Source organism: Chrysemys picta, chromosome 9 (assembly GCF_011386835.1).
Source record: "Chrysemys picta bellii isolate R12L10 chromosome 9, ASM1138683v2, whole genome shotgun sequence".
Lineage (NCBI taxonomy): Eukaryota > Metazoa > Chordata > Testudines > Emydidae > Chrysemys > Chrysemys picta.
Window position 1 is genome coordinate 80990522 of NC_088799.1, and position 25025 is coordinate 81015546.

General features: G+C 43.6%; 1 protein-coding gene across 1 annotated transcript in view; it reads right to left on the bottom strand.

Moving 5' to 3' along the window:
• Positions 1 to 16340, bottom strand: part of AR (androgen receptor) — a 113637-nt gene extending 97297 nt beyond the window's left edge. Inside the window, exon 1 of the mRNA XM_005279527.4 lies at positions 13379 to 16340. Coding sequence (XP_005279584.1) covers positions 13379 to 14604 — 1226 coding nt within the window. The 5' untranslated portion in view covers positions 14605 to 16340. The remainder of the gene's footprint in view (positions 1 to 13378) is intronic.
• Between the last annotated feature and the right edge of the window lie 8685 nt (positions 16341 to 25025).

Below are 25025 nucleotides of genomic sequence, written 5' to 3' on the forward strand. Positions count from 1 at the left end.
GGCCAAAGCATGAAGGGGCATACGAACGTTTAGCATATCTGCCACGTAAATACCTTGCAGTGCCTGCTACAAAATTGCCATGCGAACGTCTGTTCTCATTTTCAGGTGACATTGTAAACAAGAAGCGGGCAGCATTATCTCCTGTAAATGTAAACAAACTTGTTTGTCTTAGTGATTGGCTGAACAACAAGTAGGACTGAGTGGACTTGTAAGCGCTAAAGTTTTACATTGTTTTGTTTTTGAGTGCAGTTATGTTAAAAAAAATCTACATTTGTAAGTTACACTTTCAGCATAAAGAAATTGCACTACAGTACAGTACTTATATGAGGTGAATTTAAAAATACTATTTCTTTTGTTTGCTATTTTTACTGTGCAAATATTTGTAATCAAAATAATAACATAAAGTGAGCACTGTACACTTTGTATTCTGTGTTGCAATTGAAATCAATATATTTGAAAATGTAGAAAAACATCCAAAAATATTTCATCCATTTCAATTGGTATTCTATTGTTTAGCAGTGCAATTAAAACTATGATTAAACGTGCTTAATTTTTTTAATCACCATTCATTTTTTTTGAGTTAATTGAGTGAGTTAACTGCGATTAATCGACAGTCCTATTAATTACTATTTATTATTTGTACTGCCATGACACCTAGGAGCCTCAAGCATGGACTAGGACTGCATTGTGCTAGGTGCTGTACAAATACAGAAGAAAAAGACAAAAGCTTACCAGCTAAGTATAAGACTAGAGACAGAGACAAAAGGTGCATATGGAAAGATACAGGGGGAAGAGGGGGACAAAAAGAAACAATGAAACAATATTAGTAAGTATGATAGGCAGCCATCTCAGCAGACCAGTGGCCTAAGCATTGTCAAGTTTGTAATCATCATGTCAAAGGAGAAGTTTAAGGAGGGATATGAAGGACAATGAGGTGTCTTTGTGGATGTTTTGGGGGAGTATACATCACTTCAGTGCCACTTAAGCTCATAGCTCTTGTGTGGAAGGTCAGCATAGAGGTGACTTTAACTCCTTATGCATATTTGCAATGTTTGATTGGTCAGAGTCATGCATCTACTATACAGTTCCTTGGGAGCTATGAGAATGGCTCTAAGGAACAAACAGTTTTCACTAAAGTGGAATGAACATTTTACAATGGAACAGTTTGCTTTCAGAAAATACTGACTCAACGGCATCCAAAAATTTTTTTATTTTATTTTATATTTTTATTATATAAATTACAATAGGAAACTATCAATTACCAGACCATTTACCAATTATAAAATAATTTACACATGACCAGAGTAGCAATTACCAATGAGCACACCAAGTACCAATTACCAAACCAATGAAAATAGCAATTACCAACTTGAATAACACTTACCAATTAGAATGCCAATTTTAAAACCAATTTATAAAAGAAAAGAGAAAAGAAATTAGAAATATACAATTGATATACATTTTCTTATATAATATCATTTATAATATAAAAGTCAAAGTGCTTTGACTATATTATGTCATGTTGACTTTTATATATTATAAATTATTATATAATATAACATAAAACTTGAGTTGATAAATTTTAAGTGAAGCATTTCAACATTATCAAAATGAAATTATTTTGACCTCATCAAAACAAAAGATTTCATTCAGGTTGACAAAAATTTGTTTAATTTTTTAAATGAAACTTTGGAATCACGTTCTGCAGGAAATTTCAAAATTTCTAAAGTTTTTCATTGTGATTTGTAACATTTTTTTTTTCAAAATTTCAGAACTTTCTGCAGAACAGGAATTCAAATCCAACCAGCTCAAGTTTTTACTACTGCACTTACCTGAACTAACCAGTTTTAATATCTGGTACAGCTCACAATGAAGCACTGGTTGTAAATAGTTATCATTCTCCTAGATTTACCACAATGCATTTAAAAAGTAAAGTGGAAGCAAAGTCTTTCCACTCTTTCCGTCATTACCACAGTAACCACTGCCAAATATAAATCTTGAAATAAAAACTTCAGAAATTGTGGGTATGTTCTCCTCTCCGTGTGTGTGAAAAAGAATCCATAAACATCTCAGCATTTTTCTCTGCTTCTGTCTATGAGTTGCTCTCTCTCCCCTTACTATTATCTATTACACTGGTCTACAATTTTTGAGAAGTCGTCTGCTTCAGAGATAAAATGTGCTATTTATTATGTATTTTGATGTGCTGAATTCAAATATGACAATTAAAACAACTGATTGGCTACTGTTTCTAAGATATTTAAGTTTTTATATTTTATGTCTATGTATATTGTGTAGATAGTAGAGTTTTAGTCATAAATTGTAAACCTAGGTCTTTTCGTGTGTTTATGGTTGCTTTACATGATAATATTTCACCTGTCCTGTTTATGTAACACTTTAAAAATCAGCAAAAGGGTTCTATAAATAAAATTTATTATGAAACAAAAGGCAAAAAACTATTATGTACATAGTTTAGTCCTATTCAGTGTCTACTCGGCGCTTCTTGGCTTGTCTCTTGTATTTATTAAATGGAGCATCTCTTGTCACTGTCCAGCAATAGTCTGCAAGCATTGATGGGCTCCATTTGCCCTGATAGCATTTCTCCATTGTTGCAATGTCCTGGTGAAATCGCTCACCGTGCTCGTCGCTCACTGCTCCACAGTTCGGTGGAAAAAAATCTAGATGAGAGTGCAAAAAATGTATCTTTAGCGACATGTTGCAACCAAGGCTTTTGTATGGCTTGAGGAGGTTTTCCACCAACAACCTGTTGTCTGCCTTGTTGTTTCTGAGAAAATTTATTGCCACTAACTGAAAGGCTTTCCACGCTGTTTTTTCCTTGCCACACAGTGCATGGTCAAATGCATCATCTTGAAGAAGTTCATGAATCTGAGGACCAACAAAGACACCTTCCTTTATCTTAGCTTCACTTAACCTTGGAAATTTTCCACAGAGGTACTTGAAAGCTGCTTGTGTTTTGTCAATGGCCTTGACAAAGTTCTTCATCAGACCCAGCTTGATGTGTAAGGGTGGTAACAAGGTCTTCCTTGATTCAACAAGTGGTGGATGCTGAACACTTTTCCTCTCAGGCTCCAGTGACTGTCGGAGTGGCCAATCTTTCTTGATGTAGTGGGAATCTCTTCCACGACTATCCCATTCGCAGAGAAAACAGCAGTACTTTGTGTATCCAGTCTGCAGACCAAGTAAGAGAGCAACAACCTTCAAATTGCCACAAAGCTGCCACTGATGTTGGTCATAGTTTATGCACCTCAAAAGTTGTTTCATGTTGTCATAGGTTTCCTTCATATTTGACTGCATGACCAACTGGAATTGATGGCAAAACATTGCCATTATGCAGTAAAACAGCTTTAAGACTGTCTTCGATGAATCAATGAACAGTCTCCACTCATCTGGATCGTGAACGATGTTGAGGGCTGCCATCACACCATCGATGTTGTTGCAGGCTACAAGATCACCTTCCATGAAGAAGAATGGGACAAAATCCTTTTGACGGTCACAGAACATGGAAACCCTAACATCACCTGCCAGGAGATTCCACTGCTGTAGTCTGGAGCCCAACAGCTCTGCCTTACTCTTGGGTAGTTCCAAATCCCTGACAAGGTCATTCAGTTCACCTTGTGTTATGAGGTGTGGTTCAGAGGAGGAGGATGGGAGAAAATGTGGGTCCTGTGACATTGATGGTTCAGGACCAGAAGTTTCATCCTCTTCCTCTTCCTCGTCTGACTCAAGTGAGAATGATTCTGGTGCATCAGGAACTGGCAGTCCTTCTCCATGGGGTACTGGGTGTATAGCTGATGGAATGTTTGGATAATGCACAGTCCACTTTTTCTTCTTTGACACACCTTTCCCAACTGGAGGCACCATGCAGAAGTAACAATTGCTGGTATGATCTGTTGGCTCTCTCCAAATCATTGGTACTGCAAAAGGCATAGATTTCCTTTTCCTGTTCAACCACTGGCAAAGATTTGTTGCACAAGTGTTGCAGCATATGTGTGGGGCCCACCTCTTGTCCTGATCTCCAATTTTGCAGCCAAAATAAAGGTGACAGGCTTTCTTAACCATAGTGGTTATACTGTGCTTTTGTGATGCAAAAGTCACTTCACCACAAACATAGCAGAAGTTATCTGCACTGTTCACAAAGTACGAGGCATCTCTGCTCACTTTGGCTAAACAGAAATGTGTCCCTTTGCAAAATCAAACACTGACAAATAAGAGAGCACGACACTGTATGATTTCTAGAGCTGATATGGGGCAATTTGTTCAGCAGAGTGATGTAAGCTTCGTTATGATTGCATCATCCATGACTTCTAGGAATAACATGATGCAATTCATATCATGTATGACGCAATACCAGCTTCAGATTGCATCATTCATTGTTTTGCCTAAAAAGCAAGTACTGTCCAAACCCAGTCATAGATTTATTCATAGATCCAGTCAAAGATGTATTTTAGTCATTTCTGGTTTAAATTGAGATCCCTTCCCTTTATAACTCACTTATCCTCCGCCATTCCCAAGTCAAGGGTCGTATATACTGACCCAATAGCATATCTTGAAAACTAGAGCCAATCAACAATTTTAAGCATCATTTTCGTTCTCAGTGACCCAGAATTAGTAAAGTTTGTCTACATTTATTTCAGAAGCATTTTGGCTGTAGAGCAGTGTTATCCTATAACACTGGGAGTTACATGGAGACATCAACATCTCAAACTGACCCCTATTCTCTTCATCAGGTAATATGACAGTCCTCTTAGATCCTCCCCACTTCAATGGTGTCAGAGTTACTTCCAAGAATAACATGCCTCCTGTGTGATTGTAAAGTGAGCTCAACAAGCCAGTTTAAGTGGAGCTGATTACTGTTCCCTTTGCCTTTGCCGAGTCAGTGTCACAATCCCAAGAAGGTGTTAGCTCACTGGAGTTGTATGAAAACACATACCTGTCAGTAAAATATCTTTTCATTTGAAGTCTATTAATATACAAAGTTACAATTTCCTTCTTCTCTGTTACAAAACATAATTTGATGTTATTTAAAATGTATCTTTTATGAAATATGAAACAGGCAGTCTCACTACCAGCCCTGAGTACAACAGCAAGAGCCTACCAGGCAGGCCCCAGAGCTAGGGCTAAAAGTTATCCTAAGAGCAGGTTTAAATGAGACCTTTAAAGTTTCACCTGGTTTAGTTCTCTACCCTACCTGGTAACCAGATTGATTTCTCCCACTCTCATTGTTCCGCCTCCCCCCTCCACCATTTTAAGAGAAAACACCAGGGACACTCTAACCTTCAAACAAAAGCAACAAATCCTTTGCATATTTTCTAATTGTCTATGCTTAATACCTCCCACCCTTGTCGGAGGTTTCTATAATATGGAAATGAAAGGTTTATGACAAGGCAAAGACTAGCTGAGCTGTGCAACACAAAGTGCAGTCCTCAGTCTTGTAGTAGAGGAACGACGTATGAATACCATAAGCATAGATCATGAAAAGATGTAAAACTGTACAGGTTGGGAATAGCTGTCACAACCTATTTGTTTACTATTATCTATATAAAGATACCAGCGAATACAAGACAGAATTCTCATACCCAATGCTACTGTAGCTAAAATGGATCAGACTTCTTAAGTGCTATTACACATTATTTCTCTGATGTCGTTGTTAATTCCCAGCCACTGTCTTCTGTTTTGTGTACAGATTACCCTTTTGTTACATACTGGGTTTAAGAGGAAACTCAAAACAGCTTCTCCATTTTACATGTCAGATATGAGTGTTTAGAATAAATTCCTTGCAGTTGTCAGATTTCAGAAATTCAAAGGGTGACTGAGATTATGTTGCCTTGAATGTTTTTCTGGTGCATCTGGTGAAAGACCAAACAGATGTTTTGTTTTTAATTACACCATGGGATTCTAAGCACAGCAGGCAAGGAGGTTCTAAATCTATAAATGAACGAAGTTCTACATCACATTGGTTTATACCCTGATGCATCTACCCTCCCTAGCTGTAGATTTCCATACTAGCAAATTCAGAAGTACTACATGGAAACAAAGACAGAAATAAATATTTAACATTTCATGGTAAATGATATTTACCATGGTAACAACTGAAATCACATTACCAAAAAATTCACATGATGGGTGGAGGTAGGTGGACAATAATAAACACTGGAAGCAAATACTTTTCCTTCACTCATCACTACAGACATGAGAGCCTTTTTAATAGCAGAGAAAAAAACCTACAAATGTGAATACTCCCAGCACAATGACAGTCTACTTAATTCCAACACCAGCCTTCTCTGAAAATCATGAACAAGTTCATAAACAGAAGAGGATTCAAATGATTTACGTTATTAATTTTATGCGCCCTGCTGCTGTAGCAACATAGCAACACCATCCTGCAAAGTTCTGAGTGTCTCCTGCAAGGTACTGAGCAGCAGAGGGCTTGTACAATCTGCAGGTTAGATGCCTGAATTGAAATTTTATCTGCATACCTGCTATAAATCACATGAGCCATCCTTAAATAGTGGCAGCGGGAAAACTGCTGCTACTTTATAACCGCTGTCAGATGAATTTAGGAGACCAAATCTAAATTAACAATGAGAACAAAACAAAAGAAACAGATCCAAAACACAGAATAAAAGAAACACACAAAACACAATTAACTCAAATCAACCAACCCAGCAGGGAACTAAGTAAACATCCAGCCTTGCATCATCCACTCTAACCCATCAAACACTAACTCTGAGAGACCAGACATGGGAACAGGCAGTCTCACTACCAGCCCTGAGTACAACAGCAAGCGCCTACCAGGCAGGCCCCAGATCATGAGGAGCTAGGGCTAAAAGTGATCCTAAGAGCAGGTTTAAATGAGACCTTTAAAGTTTCACCTGGTTTAGTTCCCTACCCTACATGGTGACCAGATTGATTTCATAATTCATTAACTCAGCCCTGATAGACGAGATGAGTGTCTGGCCAGCAACATGCCAGTTCACACATAAAATGACTGAACAGTTATTTAAATATACAACAGGGCTGTGATCTACTCCTTCCACCCTGTGCTTTAAAAATTATTTTCATGACTGTTAGTAGAGAACACATGAAAGCCCCTTTCTAATTATTACTACGTGCTAAGGAAAACTCAGTTCAGAACCAGCATCAACCTCATAGCAAGGCTGGTGATTTTTCCTTTTTTTGCATTTAACTGGTTTGCAAACACAGTGCCTCAGGTATAGGGTGACCAGACAGCAAGTGTGAAAAATCGGGACAGGTGGTGTGTGTGTGTGTGTGTGTGGGGGGGGGGGTAATAGAAACCTATATAAGAAAAAGACCCAAAAATCGGGACTGTCCCTATAAAATCGGGACATCTGGTCACCCTACTCAGGTACTAGGTAGGGAAGGGTCTTGCCCAGGGCTCCAGAAGGTATCAGTGTTTTAGCCAGGTTTAGGACTGCTGTAATTTTACAGGGGCAAAGAAAAGACTAGTCTGGCATCTCAGGACATAAGGCTTGGCTGCAGAAGACCTGAGCATAGTGTTGTTGAGAAAACTGCAGCGCTACAAGCTTTGAACTAAGGGCCTGATCCAATGCCCACTAAAGTCAATGTGAGTTCTTCCAGTAACTCAAACGTGCTTTGGATCGGGCTCAAAGTGCTGGAGACAAAACAAAAATCTGTCCAAGTATTATTCTACTTGAAAATGGGCCAAATTCATCCATGGAATAACTCTACTGAGGATAACGGGTGAATTACAGCAGGGATTATTCTGATCCAATCTAATCAACATATCAACTACCAAAAGTTGCCCTTTGGTAGCCCACTGGCCTATTATGCCATAAAATGATTTGTTCAGCTATCTTTTGTTACATTTTTTTAAAGAAGCAAACTATTGGCAGAAAATAACAGACCCTACAGAACTCAATAACCATTATTATCAAAGCAAATCCCAAGAACCATCATTATCAGTAATGACTTTCCCTGGCCTCCCAATCTTCTCCACTAAATAACAACAACAAAAAAATCTATTTAGTGCTCACGGAAGCGATAGTTTGCAAGCACTAGCCAGAGCCAGGGATAATGCAGGTAGGCTCTGGGCAAGCGTCGTCCTATCCAAAAGCTATGTCAGTGCTTTAAATCCTGATAAGTATCCCCTGTTATTTAAGACCTTAGCCTTTCCTAAGCAGAAGCTGACAGTGGCACAAAACTGGTTCTGTAACATGAAAAGGTGCATAAACTCCCCTGTGAACTAGGCGGGGACCATTAAGCTCATTGGTCACTAGTGGCCCGGGGAAAAGAGAACCCAGGCTCAACCTTCAGAAGTGTTTGGGAAAATTTTGCAAACACACAATACTGTATTTTTAAAACTATAGAAGCGACCAAGAACTCCGATTTATTACCAAATAATCAGTCAGACATCACTGAAACCACTTCAGTGTTCTGAAAGGAGATGAAAAATGATAATTAAGGGCTGAATTCCGAGCACCTTAAAAATTGCATTTTTTCTCACGCACCAACTCTCTTTGAAGTCAGTGGTCTCCTGCCTAAGAAAACACTAAATAAGGATCTCTGGATCTGTCCCCTGAGGTGTAATCAAATAAACCAGATACTTTGACAGTGCTGCAAAATGTCAGCCCTCTTTCTTACAGGGACAAATATGCTGCGGTTGTCCAGGTGTAGATGAGGGCAGAATCTGCCTCACAGTTTAAAAAAAAAAAAAAAGGGGGGGGGGGGGAGGTTAAAAAAAGGTGGTAAGGAGGGATTTTGTTTTTTTCTGTAATGAAAGACAGGATTTAGCACATCAGTGATTTTCACAATTACCTGGAATTCACTGCACACTAAATCTCTTTTAATAACTGTGGACTTCGAGATCATATGAGAAAGCTGGCTAGAATTGCAGGTTTCAGAAACAGCATTCTTCCATGCGCCACTTCTCTTCAAAAGAAATATTTACATAATATTACCATTTGCTTGAGCAGAAAGGTCATATTAGAAAAACAGGGGGTTGATCATGCTCCCATGAACGTTCATAAGAATGTTGCTACTGAACAGGTGCAGGATCGGGCTCCTTAAATTCTAAAATAACCTTCCTTCACAGTCTCACACGCACATAGAGTGGAATAGTGATTACTGTTAACGTAAAAGAGTTTAGGAACATGGAAAAACCATCTGGCTCAATATGCTTGCCTCTTTTTTGGTTGATCTTACTAACACCTTTCTGATTTTATTACCAAATACCTCAATCTCCTCCACTCGTAACAATAATTATTATAATAATTATTTACCATTTGTATTACAACAGCACCCACAGGCTCCACGTAAGATTACGGTGCCATTATGCTAGATGCTATGCTAGTAAAAGAATCTGCCCTGAACAGATTGCAATTTAATTTAAAAGAGGATATGACAAGTGGTGTACCTCACAAACAAATGGACGGGATGAGAAAAAGGAGCGGAGTGATAGTGATAGGAAATGTGATTACAAAGACTAGCTATATGCACAGGTAGATGTTTCTGAGTCAATTATCCCTTCAGTTTACTTATAGTCTTTTCTTCCATCACCTGACTAGTGACTAATTCCAGGAGTTTATTATTTTTGTGTGAAATAAATCTGCCCAAATCCCTTACTTATTCTTAGTTTCTAATTTTCAAGTCATGTCTTTTGGTTTGTGAACTTTCTGTCCTATTAATATTTTTTTCTAGAGATCCCTTTCTTAATTTAGAAAGCCTCCATTGTCACCTCAAATACTGTAAATAATTCCTGAGTAAATGAAACATCGCTATAAGAAAAAGCTATTAATCCACAGAATAAGAAAGGCTTAGATGAATTTACCGCTTATAAGTAAATGATGCTGGAGCAATTAAGTGCAGCATGTGAAAAGCCTCAAGAGCAATCTAAATGGGTTAATACTTTTTGTTTTGCCTTTTTAATGTTTAAGTGAATTTAAAGTACTACTGTGAGTCCAGCAAACTGAAATACTCTTGTTTATGGTAAGTGATACAGCACAGGCAACGTTAATCTCAACCTAAAGGGACCAACCCTTCGGAACAAGTATAATAGTTCACCTCCTTAGCCCACTCACTCCTTGCCCTGTCCCCAGAGACAGCCAACAAGGGGAGGAAATGGTGACGGTGGTTTTTACAGGTGGACATCCCAGCGTCACAGGAACCAACTCACTTCACAGAAGTGACTGAGCAGCCATCAGATGGCACCATTCAATGTGCTAGATTCAAAACAATGACACGATGCACAGGAGAAAGACCCTGGGTTCCGTCAGCAATCTCTTAAGCCATCCAAGCCCTCCCAGATGTTTTAGAGCTGAAATAACCTAGTTTGGTATCACAAATAAAATAAATTGAAAAGCGTGACACAGACATGATATAACAGAAATAAAACGATAATCTGCAAAGAAGCAAAGGGAAAAAATGTGCTGATGTTTTAACGTCATGTATGCAAAAAAGGAGCAGAATAAAAAAGATTCAAAATTTAAAAATGAAGGCACAAATCCAAAGAGAACTGAGGACAAGAAGAGAGAAGGAGACCTGTAACAGTGGAGTGAATGGATGAAGGTCCAGCTTGATGGTACAAGACAGACTAGCTCAGGGGAAGAGGGCTGATAGCAAAGCATTCCAAAACACTTATTACTACTCCTTTAGGAAGACTCAGCCCACCTCAGCATCTGCTGATGACTACAGTGTGAATGTAGGAGGATCTGGGGCTCTACCCATGTAGGGTGACCAGACAGCAAGTGTGAAAAATCAGGACAGAGGGTGGGGGGTAATAGGCACCCATGTAAGAAAAAGCCCCAAATATCAGGATTGTCCCTATAAAATCAGGACATCTGATCACCCTATACCCATGTCCCCAGAATCGATGACTACTTCTCCTTGGGCTGCAGAACACAAGTAGGCACATTAGCTGAGTCCATCACTTAGCACCAAAGAGAGTGCAAGGAGAATATCTTGCCGTGACCTCAGGGTGAGAGAAGAGGCTCCCTGTGCAATCCATCGTACAGAACTTTGTGCAACACCAGGCAAGTTGTAAGCCTAGTTAGCTAATGATTGAACCTTGCTTTGGAAATGTAAAGTGATGTAAAAGTGCCAAGTGTGATCATTACAGAGGGACTTGCTCACTGGAGGGAACTGAGGGAAAGAACTTTGATACAACACTCCTGTGACTCTCTGCCATCACTCAGGCTATTGTCTAAGAAACTGGTATATAAATCACAGCCTCTGTCACAACAATGACTGTCCATTCATCTGTTATCTGTTCATATCCGGAAGTAAATTAAAGGCAATTGTACACTGCAATCAATAGGCAGTAAGTTGTAACCATAATAGAGAATCTCATCTAGATGATACATAACCTTGGCAGGATTGAACTGTACCATATTAGCAGCGCCACACAGAAGTCTCATTCCTCTTCACTTAAACACAGTTAAATTAAAACCCAACACAAAGTGGAATATAAGTCCCATTAGTGTCATTCACGGTCAGATGCAATTTAAATAATTACACATACTATATGGTTCAGAGAAGTATTACCTGAAGTAATTACATTTTAAAAAACCCTGACCCAAGCCTGTATACCTCCATGCGACTATTCTTTATTCACGTGCCATGTGTGGTTATATTGTGAGCAAGGACAACACACGTTGAGTAAGAAGTCAGCAGGAGTGGGCCACCTGACTTCAAAGTCATGCCATCAACTGACAAAAGCTATGACAAGTAAAAATTTATGGCCCTCATTCAGCTCCAATTACTTTCCACTGACCGGTGAATGCTGCACCATGCTCCCAAAGAATACTCTGTACTTAACTCTCACCTCATTGGCACTATCCGTGCAAGTCAGACTCACGTTAATATTCCCTTGCTTTTCCCCATTTTTGTCACATCCTTATTTTTTATTTAAAACATTTTGATATATGTAGTGCTCACGATAGCTGCTGTATTGCCCAAGAAAACAACGCTGTCTTTTTATCAGCAAAACAGGTACAGCACAAGCAGAGGCAAGTATGTGTCTTCTGCAAAATGCCGATCCAAAAAGATTACCTACCGGCTTGACCTTCCCATTTGAAACCTGTCAGTGAGTACTTGGACTGAGATCACCAACTCATTTTACACAGTGCATCAAACACTAAGTTAGATTTGATACTGGCCATTGAGATGTAAAAATTCAGCATAGCCCATTATTAGTCCCTCAGCCTTTCAGGCACCATTGGTTTATATCCCTAATTGTAGTGATAGCATCAGGTACTGAAATTTTTTGCCATGACTAACAATGCATTGAGGTGCCCATGGCTTCAATGTTGTTTTGATCTGCTTCAGGCAGAGTTGTTTACTTCCTACTTTGGGCTAGATTTAACGGATCTCGTGACAGGACCAGGGGGAACTACTCTCAGTGAATTCCTTCTTGTAAAATATATTAAAACTCCCTTCCAATTTCTTTTGTTTGTTTAAAGAGGATACCCAGAGGATACAGAGTACTCTACCATGCAATCTTAAGTAATTGCACCTTTAACTACATTAAAAACACAGAGTTTAAATCTGAAGGAAGTATTATTATGAGAGCAAATTCACTTAGTTTAACTTCTTCCAGTGCTGTGATTAGTCTCGGGTTCTACTCAGAAAGAAGACTAGTGATCAGAGATTTTTTTTTAAATCTGACATTCAATAGGGTTCTATACTAAAAATGCACTGACTTGAGTGCCAGCCTGTTAGTGCTCTGGAAACAGATACATAACTAATTTAAAAGTAAGTAATAAAAGAAGTATGGCTAGTTCTATCATCTTATGGTGTAGTGCTTTTTAGAACAGCAATGCAGGTACAATGTCACCTAATGAGTCGCAAGAAGCAGTGCTATAATATTAGTCAGAGTAAAACAAAAACAAAACCACAAAGCTATTACTCCATGTAGGCAGCCAAATCAAATTGTGTACTGAGATTATGAGTTGTTATGACCTAGGGTAAGCACTGAATGCAAACCATCACCTTTTAAAGAGCAAACCCCTTCCATATACTTTGTGCTCGATTATCTGAGTCCATTTCATAATTCAGATTGAACAGCTATAGCCCTCTCTCCTAAGAGCTTGGTCTGGGCTTTTTAGAGGGAATCAGCACTTCACAAATGCAAGGAGGAAAATGTCCACTAACTTTTATAAGTAACTTATTGCTTAAATAGCCAGGGCACCTCGTATATTATATGCACCTGCGTGCTGTCTATGCCTCCTTTGGGACAGTCTGCTCGCTGCTGTCACAGTAATCTATATTCACTGGTGTTTAGTACTGGCTTCCGATGCACAAGGTAGTTTTGCTAGAGTGACTTTGCCGGGAAGGTGCTGACAGGGCAGGGGGTCCTCGTCCGCAAGCGCCGGTGGGTACTTACCGCATTTCCCCAAAGGTCCCGGCATAGCCCTCCATCCAAGGGGTGAGTTCGCTCTTGATGCAACCGGAGGCAGCAGCATAGGGCATCCTGCCCACCATCCCTCCTGGGTACCACACGTCGGATGGGAAGTCGCTTACTTCTTGCCCCGGTGGCCCCTGGTTTCGCCCGCAGCCGAAAGGGCCAGCAGCTGCCTCTGCACATGGGCCGTAGAGCTGCCCCTCCTCTGCAAAAAACGAGTGCCAGGCTGGGGTCGAGGCAGGGCAATGGGGAGCCAGGCTGGCCATGTCCCCCCCGTACCTACACTGGGCAGCCCAGGCGTTGCCGGGCCCGTAGTCCAGGGGGTTCTCCAGCTTGATGCGGGCGTGGGGGGCGAGCGCCAGCTGGAAGTTGTAGTAATCGCGACCCTGGAAAGCAGCGGGCTCCTCCAGGCCCGGGGAGCCCTTGTACAGGGACAGGCTGTGGGGCACGTCAATGGCCAGGACGTTCTCGCCTGGCCCGGGGCCGCTGCCCGCGGCCGAGTGCCCTTTGAAGGAGGCCGGGCTGGTGCCCGGCTCCTCCAGGAGCGCAGCCCCCGCTGGGTTCTTGCAGTCCCCGAGCTGGGCGCCCGCTGCGCCCCGGGAGTGCCCGCCGGGCAGGGCGAACATGCAATCCTCCCGGGGCAGGAGCTCGCCGGGCGTCTCCAGCGCCTCCACCCCCAAGCCCATGGAGGCGGACACGGCTTTGCACAGCTCCTTGGCGCTGTCCCCCAGAAAGTCCTCCTTGGCCCCAGCCACCTCGGCGCGGCTGCCCCTTGCCTGGGCCTCCGGCTGCAGGAGCTGCAGGGTGCCCGCTTCGCCCAGGATATCCTTGAGGTCCCCGGAACAGCCCTGGAAAGCGGAGCTCATCAGGGACAGGGCCGAGGAGGGGGTGACAGCCGGGCCCCCGTCCTCAGGCTGCAGCCCCTTGGCCGTCCGGACGCACTGGCCCTGGGGATGCTCCTCTAGAGCCAGGTACGCGGGGGAGCCCGGCTGCTGCTGCCGGGGGCTCTGCTGCTGCAGGCGGGCACCGGGTTGACATTGGGCGGAGGAGGAAGGTTGGGGGCTGGTGCCCGGCTCCTCTCTCGGCGGGCCGGCGCCCGGGCTCTGGAACACCTCGCGGACGCTCTGGAACAGGCTCTGAAACGCTCCCCGGAACGTCTTGCCCGCCGGCCGGGCATACACGCTGCCAAGTCCAACTTGCACCTCCATCCCCGGAGGGAGCCCGCGGGGCAGTCCGCCGGGAGCGCTGGGATCGCGTGCAAGCGGCGGGCGGAGAACGAGTCTTTTGCGGTCCTGTCCCCTCTCGTCCAGCTCACTGGCTCGGGTCTAACACGGGCTTTGGGCAGCTAATCCCATTCTTTGCTGCTCGCTGCAAGCACCACGCGCGAGCTGGGGGTGGGGAGGGAAACCCTGGCACTAGCAGGTGCCGCCGGGATAGGACCCTTCCGACTGCTGGAGCTGGTGGCAGCTCTTTACTCTTTTGATCTGTGACCTGGAGAGAGGCAGGAGAGTTGGGGGAGGGGGAGACTTTGCAATAATTAATCCGGTAACTTTTAGCAGGAGGAGCGCGGCGCCCTTTTACAAAACGCTGCTGCGGCTGCAGTTGACGTCTCTCCTCGCAGCCAAAGGGAGGGAACGCGGCCGAGCAAACAGGGTGACCCGAGGTTAAAGACAATAGCGACCAAGCACACACACACACACAGAGAGGCCACAGCCGCAGCTCCAGTCCCGAGCGCCCCTTGACCCCCTTCCCCGAAGTCTGCGGGCGCCGCTTAGCGCTCAGCTGGATCAAAGCCTACAAATCGCCTCACGGCTGCAAAAATATTTCCACGGCGTCCCAGCGAGGCGGCCGGGCTGCACCAGGATCGGCGGCGGGGCGGGGGGCAGCAAATTCGGAGAGGTTGTTAGCACCCCCGGGCTTCAAAGGGCCGCCGCAGAGCTAGGTCTCGGGTGAAGCAACAAGTGCTGGGGCAAAGGGAAAGCGCGTCCCCCGAGCAATCCCTTGCAGCGGGCTCCGCGCGCAGCAGATGGCTCCCGAGGCTCTTTGCTGCAACTTCGGCTGGTTTCTCTTCGCCTTGTAGCTGAGCTGCTGCTCCGCCCCGCCCCGCCGGGGCGCGCTGCTCCCGCAGAGCCTTTTCCCGGGGTTGTGCGAAGAGCTGTATGCTGTACCCGCGGAGTCCGAGCGATCAGCAGCGAGTCCTGCGCGCTGGACTGGTGCTGGGACTTTCGTTTACTCGAATCCGTCCCGTTGCGCTCTGTCTGGCTCCTCAGCCAACAGAGCCGGCGGGTGTGGAGAGGAATTGGCAGAGACCTCCGGGCTGAAGAGAAGCAGGAGGGGCGTCAATCAAAAAAGGCACGTAATAAAATCCCCCGAGGTATTTCACATAGATCACCCAGCGGCACTTTACCATGCTGGTGCGAACGTATGCCACGTACATATATATGCTGAGGCTCGCCTTTAGCAGGAGGACTCTTGCACTGTACACACACACGCGCGCGCAAACACACACACACAAAAGTACACGTGCCTGCATTAGTTGTGCAATCATACACAGCCAAAGCACACACGTGCAAATACACTCAGTCATACACTCACACGACATAAATGCATGGCACATACTAAACCACATGCGCAATACCTATGAACAATCATATATGCGTGTGTATAGAGAGAGAGAGAATAGGGCTGTGCAATTTAGAATAAATGGAGCGCGTATGCTGGGTACAAAGGTGCATGAAATTACAGTACATTTGTGCGTGTGTGCATCTCACACACAAATAGATACCTGTACAGAAGCACCTACGTTTACATCGCCTCAGAGATTTGCGTCTACACTATATTGGCTCATCCAGCAGTAATCATGCCCAATTACATGTAAAACATAAATGCAGCTTCCACGCTTCCTAGCAAATGCATTCTCCTGTCAGCAGTGTATCAGGAAATGTGTAAGAAGGAGAAGAGGCCTTATTTCCAGGGCATGGGGAAGAACAACAAGCATGTAAATAGGTATCAGAGGGGTAGCCGTGTTAGTCTGAATCTGTAATAAGCAACAGAGGGTCCTGTGGCACCTTTAAGATTAACAGAAGTATTGGGAGCATAAGCTTTCGTGGGTAAGAACCTCACTTCTTCTCTTGCATCTGAAGAAGTGAGATTCTTACCCACAAAGCTTATGCTCCCAATACTTCTGTTAGTCTTAAAGGTGCCACAGGACCCTCTGTTGCTCTTGTAAATAGCGTGCAAGCTCCAGCCTGCAGCAAATCCTCATCCCCCTACATTTCGCATACCCACAGTGGATTAGCTCCTTTTCTCTGATCTGCGTGACCCCACCCCGTAAGGTAATATTTAGCTGAACTAGATGGAAAGCGGGGTGGGGGGAGGCATGTTCATGAAAATCCTCATTTTCGTTTTTCACTGAAGATTTGTTTTCACTGAAATTTTCCCACCAGCCGTAATAATTAAGTTGCTTTTCTACCCGGTGAATTTACACACGTTTCGATTTACAGCTAAGAAAGTTGAGTATCATACAGATATCGAGTAGCAAATGAGTTTGTTTTTATCCCTTCTTCACAGTCTTGCCATCATCCGAAAATGGAAGAGATACTTTGGTCCAGACAATAAGCATGTCTTTTAGTCTGTACATGACCCCCGCACCCCCACACACGCCCACACAAAACAATAACCACCATTTGTGTGGGCCCCACGAAGAACGAATGTTTGAGCCTCCGGTTTCAGGTCACGAGTAGCTGGTTTCCTTGTACGCACCATGTCCGACGTTGTGCATCTCCCTGATGACATGATAATTGAAAGGTGTCCAGTGAAGCTACGCAAAAAGGGTCATGTTAATTTCTGCTCCTTCAGCGACACAGGGAGCGGAGTAACAAATTGCCAAATTGGGAGGGGGAAGAGAATCGGCCCGGGAAGAATCACGTTCAGATTTTTAAAAGCATATTTACAAGCAATAGAGGGTAACCATAAAATAGATACACATAAAAGTTGGCAATGTTTTTTCTGCGCCCTCAGTATCTCTCTAACCTACATGCAGGGACATGCTGGCCGCCGCTTCCCGTGACCGAAACGCGGCCCCGCGGCCACTGGGAGCTGCCAGCGGCCGTGCCTGCGGGCGGTCAATGTCAACAAACTGTCTAGCGGCCGGCAGGCGGCAGGTTGCCCACCACTGGCTTAAATACATACTTTTAATGCCCTGCTTTTATGCACTTCGATCAGAAAATCGGCAGCTGTGCACGTGTCAGATTTCCCACTCAAAGGCCAGGTTCTGGGATCCATATGCGGAGTGTTTTCGTGGCCTGCGTTCGATTCGGGCACCTGCGGCTGGCTGTGAACAACCCCAGGGATGATACACAACACATTGATTTAAGGGAAGCATCAAACATAAATACTTGGGGAAGGGTGAGGAGGGAAATAATGTGGTGCCTCCTGTTGCTTTCATCGGGTGATGCAATAGGGCTGGGGCGGGTGATCGCTCCTTGTTTTTATTGATTTTCTTTTCCTTCTGTCATTGCGCCCCTCCGGCCCCCCAATCCTTTCTACACTGATCACATCTGGACAACTCCCATTTTAGATCCACACTCTCTCTAGCGTGGGCTGCCGCTGTCCCTTATTGACTGTCTTCTCACCTATCTCATCAGTTCTCCGATGGATTTTGAAACTCAACCATTCTGCCCTCCAACTCCTGTTCGTCTCTGGGCAAAGTGCCGAGGGGTACGCAACTTGGAAGCTTCACTAGCTCCAAAGAGCAGCAGAGGGGAGACAGGCAATGGAAGCAGGAATACCGAAGAGGGGGGAAAAGTTTTTGAAAAGTTAAAAAGCACCGTTAGGTTAAAAAAAGAAAAGCAAATCTAATTCCCTTCCCCATTAACATACTAGATGATCAACAACAGTGTCGTTTTTTTATGATGAAGTCCCGTGATAAATGGTATTTTTGAAGCTACAGTTGCTAGAATCACGTGGATATATGAGAAGCTCAGCTTTCATTACAAAACAAGTTTCTAGCCTTCATAGTTGCAGAGAAAACCTTGAAAAATGTGTCCCCAGTGAATCCTAAATGCTGAAAAGCAGAAGGCAAGAACCCCAAATTATTGTTTTTAACTTGATTTTAGCATCATTCTCATTAATTTCGGGGGCTTGACTCATGATTTATTGAGATTTGTGGTTGGCAGTCATGTGTTTGCAACAAAATGAGAAGTTTTAACTATTTTTAAGCAAACAAAACATGACAGTATTTATAGTAACAATATTTTAACCCTTTAAACTCCTATGATATACAAATCTAAATCGACATCGGCCTCAACTTCCCAAGGGTGTTGCTTTTGTTGTGTTTTGTTTTTAATGGAATTTTAATCGGCAGCAACCATGCAAGCTTGTTACTTCCTTCTATCAATTATCGAGCTTCAGATTTAACAGCCAACTCTTTAAATTCTTGCAATTTAACAAAAGTCAATACTAGACTAGAAAGGAAATATTTAATTAAAATTGCTGCAGGGTCTGGAGATGAGGCTGCCTTTGAGAGGGATATATAGTTGATGCTGGGATGATATCTAAGAACTGAACCTTTGTTTCTTGTTAATTGCTTTGTCATGGGAAATCTCTTCTATTTTATTCCCCTCTAGCTATCAAATAAACCCATCCTATGGCTGGATCCTGAATCAATAAAGTCAATCGGGCATTTGCCATTGTCTTCAGTAGGGACAAGAACAGACCCTTTGGGTTGAAAACTTTACAGCTCTTATTCCTTTCCTCCACCACTTTGAACCCTTGTAAAGTAAGTAATGCAGTATTTTGGTATTTGTTACAGTTGCTAAAGCTACGCTTTGTAACTAGTGGTGGTTTCTTCCAACCTCTAGAGGGAGCTCTAGAGAGCAAGTGTGTTCAACAGCTAAGAGGAACTGTCAATAGCAAGGGAAAGAGAGAGAGATCTGTCCCCAGGTATCAGCCAATATGACCTGTTGCCCTGGATTTCAGGGGTGTATGTACCCCAGAATGTGATCAAACTAATTACAACCATATTATGTGCATTCAGCCACCATGAGTTAATAAAATAGAATAGGATAGGATAGGATTAATTTGAAAGCCGGCTTTTAGAGGCAAGGTCAAAACTAGCTGGCAGTTTCTGCTAATTAAAATAAAACAAGTCAACAACTAAAACTAAAAAAGTTAAGTAACCAAAATCCTTAAATGTAAGAGCCTTTAATATAAAAGTATTATTATTAAAATTGTTTAAAATGTTTGTTAATAAATAGTTTATTAAACATTTAAAAAGTAATAATTTAATAGGAGTCTCTCTAACCTATGTGTTTTGTAAAAGTTAGTTACAAAAACTCAGCGAATATAGTGTACTTTAAAGCAGTCCTCTGAAGCCATCTTGTGAGACGTTTTTCCTGACACCTTTTCTCCCTGGGGGGTGAGCTACTGGCCACTGCATACCTGCTGTTAATTACTCAATATCGTTCCAAATTTTAGGTAAGCATTTGGAATGTTCTAAACCTATTTCTTAGGTCTTTGTGTGCTTAAATCTAATCAACTTCAGTTTTGGATAAAGCACGCTTACTTGCATTAATCTTTCATCAGATGGAATTGCTGTGTGCCCATTGATTTATTCCTGACGCTGCCCAAGGAGAAACAGTTAAATTACCCCTGCTGTGGGTTCTAAAAACCCTGAGTAACAGACTCAATCATTTCTAACTGCTATTTATTATTTTAAGTGATAGTGAGAAGAATGTAACAATTGCTCATTTCCAACAAGATCAAAGATGCACTGGCCTTTCATAACTACCTGCAGAATGGGGAAAGAGAGTGAAGCGCAGAGATCTTCTTGTGTTCACTTGTAATAAAATTGTTAGGTGCACAGATACAGTGGTGATGGTTGCAGTAAACGTACATTGCTAGATAAGTAGAACTCAGCTTGCTTTTGCCGATGCAGTTTTGCAAGCTCAGGATGGTTTCTTTGTTCCCTGAGTACTGCCATATGTAACTTGGAGAGATTCACTTTAAGACTAAACATGGTTTAAACCAGTGATCAGGGAAACTACAACAGCACCCACTTCTAAAGAAACTTAGTGGATTACAGAGCCTGGTCTGGCCCATAGCATTTAGATTTTACACAATAATTTACCAGGTTAAATAGGTCTGGGTGTTGCCGCCTGTGACGAACTGGGAATGTTCTTAATGTTTTCTCTAAATACCGTGTGGGTGCCTCAGTTTCCCCAATGCATTTCTTAAGTATCTTGGTGGTGGGATAAGGGTGTGCAATTGTTGCAGAGCCCTAGATAGCAGGGGTGCACAAGGGACTGCACAGAGAATGGCCGACACCCGGTCTCCTGGCAACTGATAGCCTGGGCCCCTCCCCTGCAAAGGTGCCAACTGAAGGTGTTGGAGAACAAAGAGATCAGGTGGCCTCCTGGCCAGGGAAAGAGACAAAGGGAGAGGAGGGGCTGGAGAGTTTCAGTTTGGAGCTGGCTGGGAAAATGGAGGGGAGGCCAGACAGATCTCCTGGCCTCCCTTGGCCCCCCAAGATGGATCTGACTGAGGGGGTCCTGTTGTCTGTACCTGCAAGACCTGTCTTGGACTGTGTTCCTGTCATCTAAATAAACCTTCTGTTTTACTGGCTGGCTAAGAGTCATGGTGAATTGCAGGAAGCCGGTGGTGCAGGGCCTTGTCTCCCCCAACTCCGTGACATCCCCTAGCAACAGTTTGCATCCTTATTTATACTGATTGCAAATTATAGTGCTTTAGTGTCTACACAAAAATTATTTGGGACACCCTTTCTTGTCCTATCAAATAAGATTCATTTCCCCCCTAGCTTAACTTTTTTTATATGATTTGTCCCTGGTAGAGTGTGATTTAGTAGAGGAATCTTAGCACCTAAATACTACAGGGCTAGATTCTGATACCCTTACTCACACTGAGTAGTACCTCACTCCACAAGCAATCCCATTTCTTCCAAGGAAACCTCTCATGATTGAGTGAGAGCAGGGGTATTAAAATCTGGCTGTCAGTGATGTGTGATATATAAATACCATAGGGAGATAGATATTAAAAAAAACCTATTTTGTCTGGGCTAAAGGATGATAGACAATACAGTCCTGTTGGTTATTGGCTCTTGAATGCAAATGCCTTAGAAAATTATCAGACTTCTTGCATTTGACAGTCTTACCACAGACAGTAAATATTACTGCATACAATTGCAATGTCATTCCAATATTTCATTGAAATCCAACTGTTCTGGACAGATTTTGCCTGCCTATTTCATATTAAAGTGCTACACTCACCCGTAAAAAAACCTTGTGTATATATTATAAGCTTTGTCACTGAGGTTAGCCCTTAAAATCTCCCTGCCTTTTCACATTTTAGATTTTATTCTGGGGATTCCAGTAACTGATGATAGCTGTAAATAAATAAAAAAGAACAAAATCAAAGTTTCCATATTCCCCTCACTTAGAACCTGAAACAGCAAATCATGTATGCATGTGCTTAACTTTAAGCAGGTGAATTGAAGTCAATTGCTTATATGCTTTACTGGGCTGGGGGCTTAGGATATGATGCAAAGCCCACTGAAATCAGTGGAAAGACTCCCATTGATCTCAGTAGGCTTTGAGTCTGGCTGGCCCTCACTGCACAAACAAGACAAATAGAGCATGAGAGGCATGCACTGATGTGGGTCTAAGCGCAGGTAGATAGACATGTGCTAGCTAGTGCTAGTGCACTAAAAACAGCAGCATGGCCACAGTGGCATGGGTTGGCAGCCTGAGTATGTACCCAAGTGGTTGGGCACGACAGCGCTCAGGTGGCTAGCTTGAGACGTGGCTCATGCCTCCACAGCTGTGCAGCTATTTTTAGCATGCTAACTTGAGGAAAGCTAGCACGTGTATCTACCCACACTAAGACGCACACATACCCTAAGTGGGATGAGAAGTAAACCAGTGATTGTTGTTTTTGTTTTAAACTGAATCCTGCAGGAAGGGAGCTAAAGCATTCTCCCCTTAATAGTGTATTCACATACTGAAATCAAGGTGTACACACTCACTGACATTTACCAACTGAAATCAGTAGTCCGACTAAAAGGAATGGGGCCATTTGTCTGAGTAAAGCAATTAGAATTTGGCCCCAGATTCCTTTTTTTTAAAATACGCTTCTGAAATTCTTAAGGTGAAACTTAAAAATATCAAGATTGGTTTATTGGTTTTTCATATTTCTGTGGAGATTTAAAGCTGGTATAAAGCATCGTATTGATAGCTATGGAGAACAAAGTCCTGTGTTTATCCAGAGAGCAGGTTTAGCTCTGGCAGGCACAGCACAAGCTTTCCTTTATGCTCTCACCAATATATTTCAACCCTGTCCTATAGGGAACAGTTTCTACACATTGCAGGATAGTTCAGTCTTGCTGGACCATTGGCTGTCTTAGCACAGAGGCCAAGGACTGAATGGCCCAGCTAGTCAAAAAGTGGGAAAATAATTCTCAGAAAGATTGTACTGACATTATTTTTAAATCAAAGCTGATTTTTGAATAGTTTGAAATTTTGTGAATTTTTTTTTGCAATTTTTCATCAAAACTTTTAATGTTTTGAGATTTTTCCAACCAGCCCTACTGCCATCAAGAATTTCCATCTGTGTTAGCTGCCATGGTGGTCACCTGAAGGAACTGGACTGGAGCTTCAAGCTCATTTCACAAGAATCCGCAGGTTTATAAAGCTGACCAACTCTGGTCTCCTTTTCATGGATTTTTTACATCAATATTGCATCTTCTTTCTGTCATTCTGCAATAAAGGCCACCTGATTGTCAGAACCACTACTCCCCTTCCTGCGCAGGGGTGTGTGTGTGAGAGAGAGAGAGAGAGAGAATTAGCAGTCAGGGGCAGGAAGTGGGTGGAGCCATCACACTGTCAATCTGATTGGCTCATAGGGTACATCCATCCACAGAGCACAGGGGCAGAAAGCAGGAGGCAGACTGTGGGTATGTCTACACTACGGGATTAATCCGAATTTATATAATTCGGATTTGAAAAACAGGTTGTATAAAGTCGAAATGTATGCGGCCACACTAAGCACATTAATTCGGTGGTGTGCGTCCAAGTACCGGGGCTAGCGTCGATTTCTGCACCGTTGCACTGTGGGTAGCTATCCCATAGCTATCCCATAGTTCCCGCAGTCTCCCGCGCCCATTGGGATTGTGGGTTAAGGTCCCAGTGCCTGATGGGACAAAAAACATCGTCGCAGGTGGTTCTGGGTACAGCCTCACCTCCTCCCTCCCTCCTCCCTCCCTGCATGAAAGCAACGGACGGCAGACAACCATTTTCGCGCCTTTTTTCCTGGGTGGGTGAACACTGCAGACTCCATACCATGGCAAGCATGGAGCCCGCTGAGCTCAAGACAGCAGTCATGAACATTGTAAACACCTCGCGCGTTCTCGTGGAGTTTATGCTCAGCCAGGACCAGAAAAACGAGGCGAGGAGGCAGCGGCGGCGGCAGCGCAGCGACAAGCATGATGAGGACATGGACACGGACACAGATACAGAATTCTGTGAAACCACGGGCCCCGGTGCTTTGGAGATCATGTTGTTAATGGGGCAGATTCTATCCATGGAACGCCGATTCTGGGCAAGGGAAACAAGCACAGACTGGTGGGACCGCATAGTGTTGCAGGTGTGGGACGATTCCCAGTGGCTGCGGAACTTTCGCATGCGTAAGGGCACTTTCATGGAACTTTGTGACTTGCTGTCCCCTGCCCTGAAACGCCAGAATACCAAGATGAGAGCAGCCCTCACAGTTGAGAAGCGCGTGGCGATAGCCCTGTGGAAGCTTGCAACGCCAGACAGCTACCGGTCAGTCGGGAATCAATTTGGAGTGGGCAAATCTACTGTGGGGGCTGCTGTGATGCAAGTAGCCAAAGCAATCACTCAGGTGCTGCTACGAAAGTTAGTGACTCTGGGAAATGTGCAGGCTATAGTGGATGGTTTTGCTGCAATGGGATTCCCTAACTGTGGTGGGGCGATAGACGGAACCCATATCCCTATCTTGGCACCGGAGCACCAAGCCACCGAGTACATAAACCGCAAGGGGTACTTTTCAATGGTGCTGCAAGCACTTGTGGATCACAAGGGACGTTTCACTAACATCAACGCAGGCTGGGCGGGAAGGGTTCATGACGCTCGCGTCTTCAGGAACACTACTCTGTTTAAAGGGCTGCAGCAAGGGACTTACTTTCCGGACCAGAAAATAACCGTTGGGGATGTTGAAATGCCAATAGTTATTCTTGGGGACCCCGCCTACCCCTTAATGCCATGGCTCATGAAGCCGTACACAGGCAGCCTGGACAGGAGTCAGGAGCTGTTTAACTACAGGCTAAGCAAGTGCAGAATGGTGGTAGAATGTGCATTTGGCCATTTAAAAGGTCGCTGGCGATCATTATTGACTCGCTCTGACCTCAGCCAAAGAAATCTCCCGATTGTTATTTCTGCTTGCTGTGTGCTCCACAATCTCTGTGAAAGTAAGGGGGAGACCTTTATGGCGGGGTGGGAGGCTGAGGCAAATCGCCTGGCTGCTGATTACGCGCAGCCAGACACCAGGGCGATTAGAAGAGCACACCAGGAAGCGCTGTGCATCAGAGAAGCTTTAA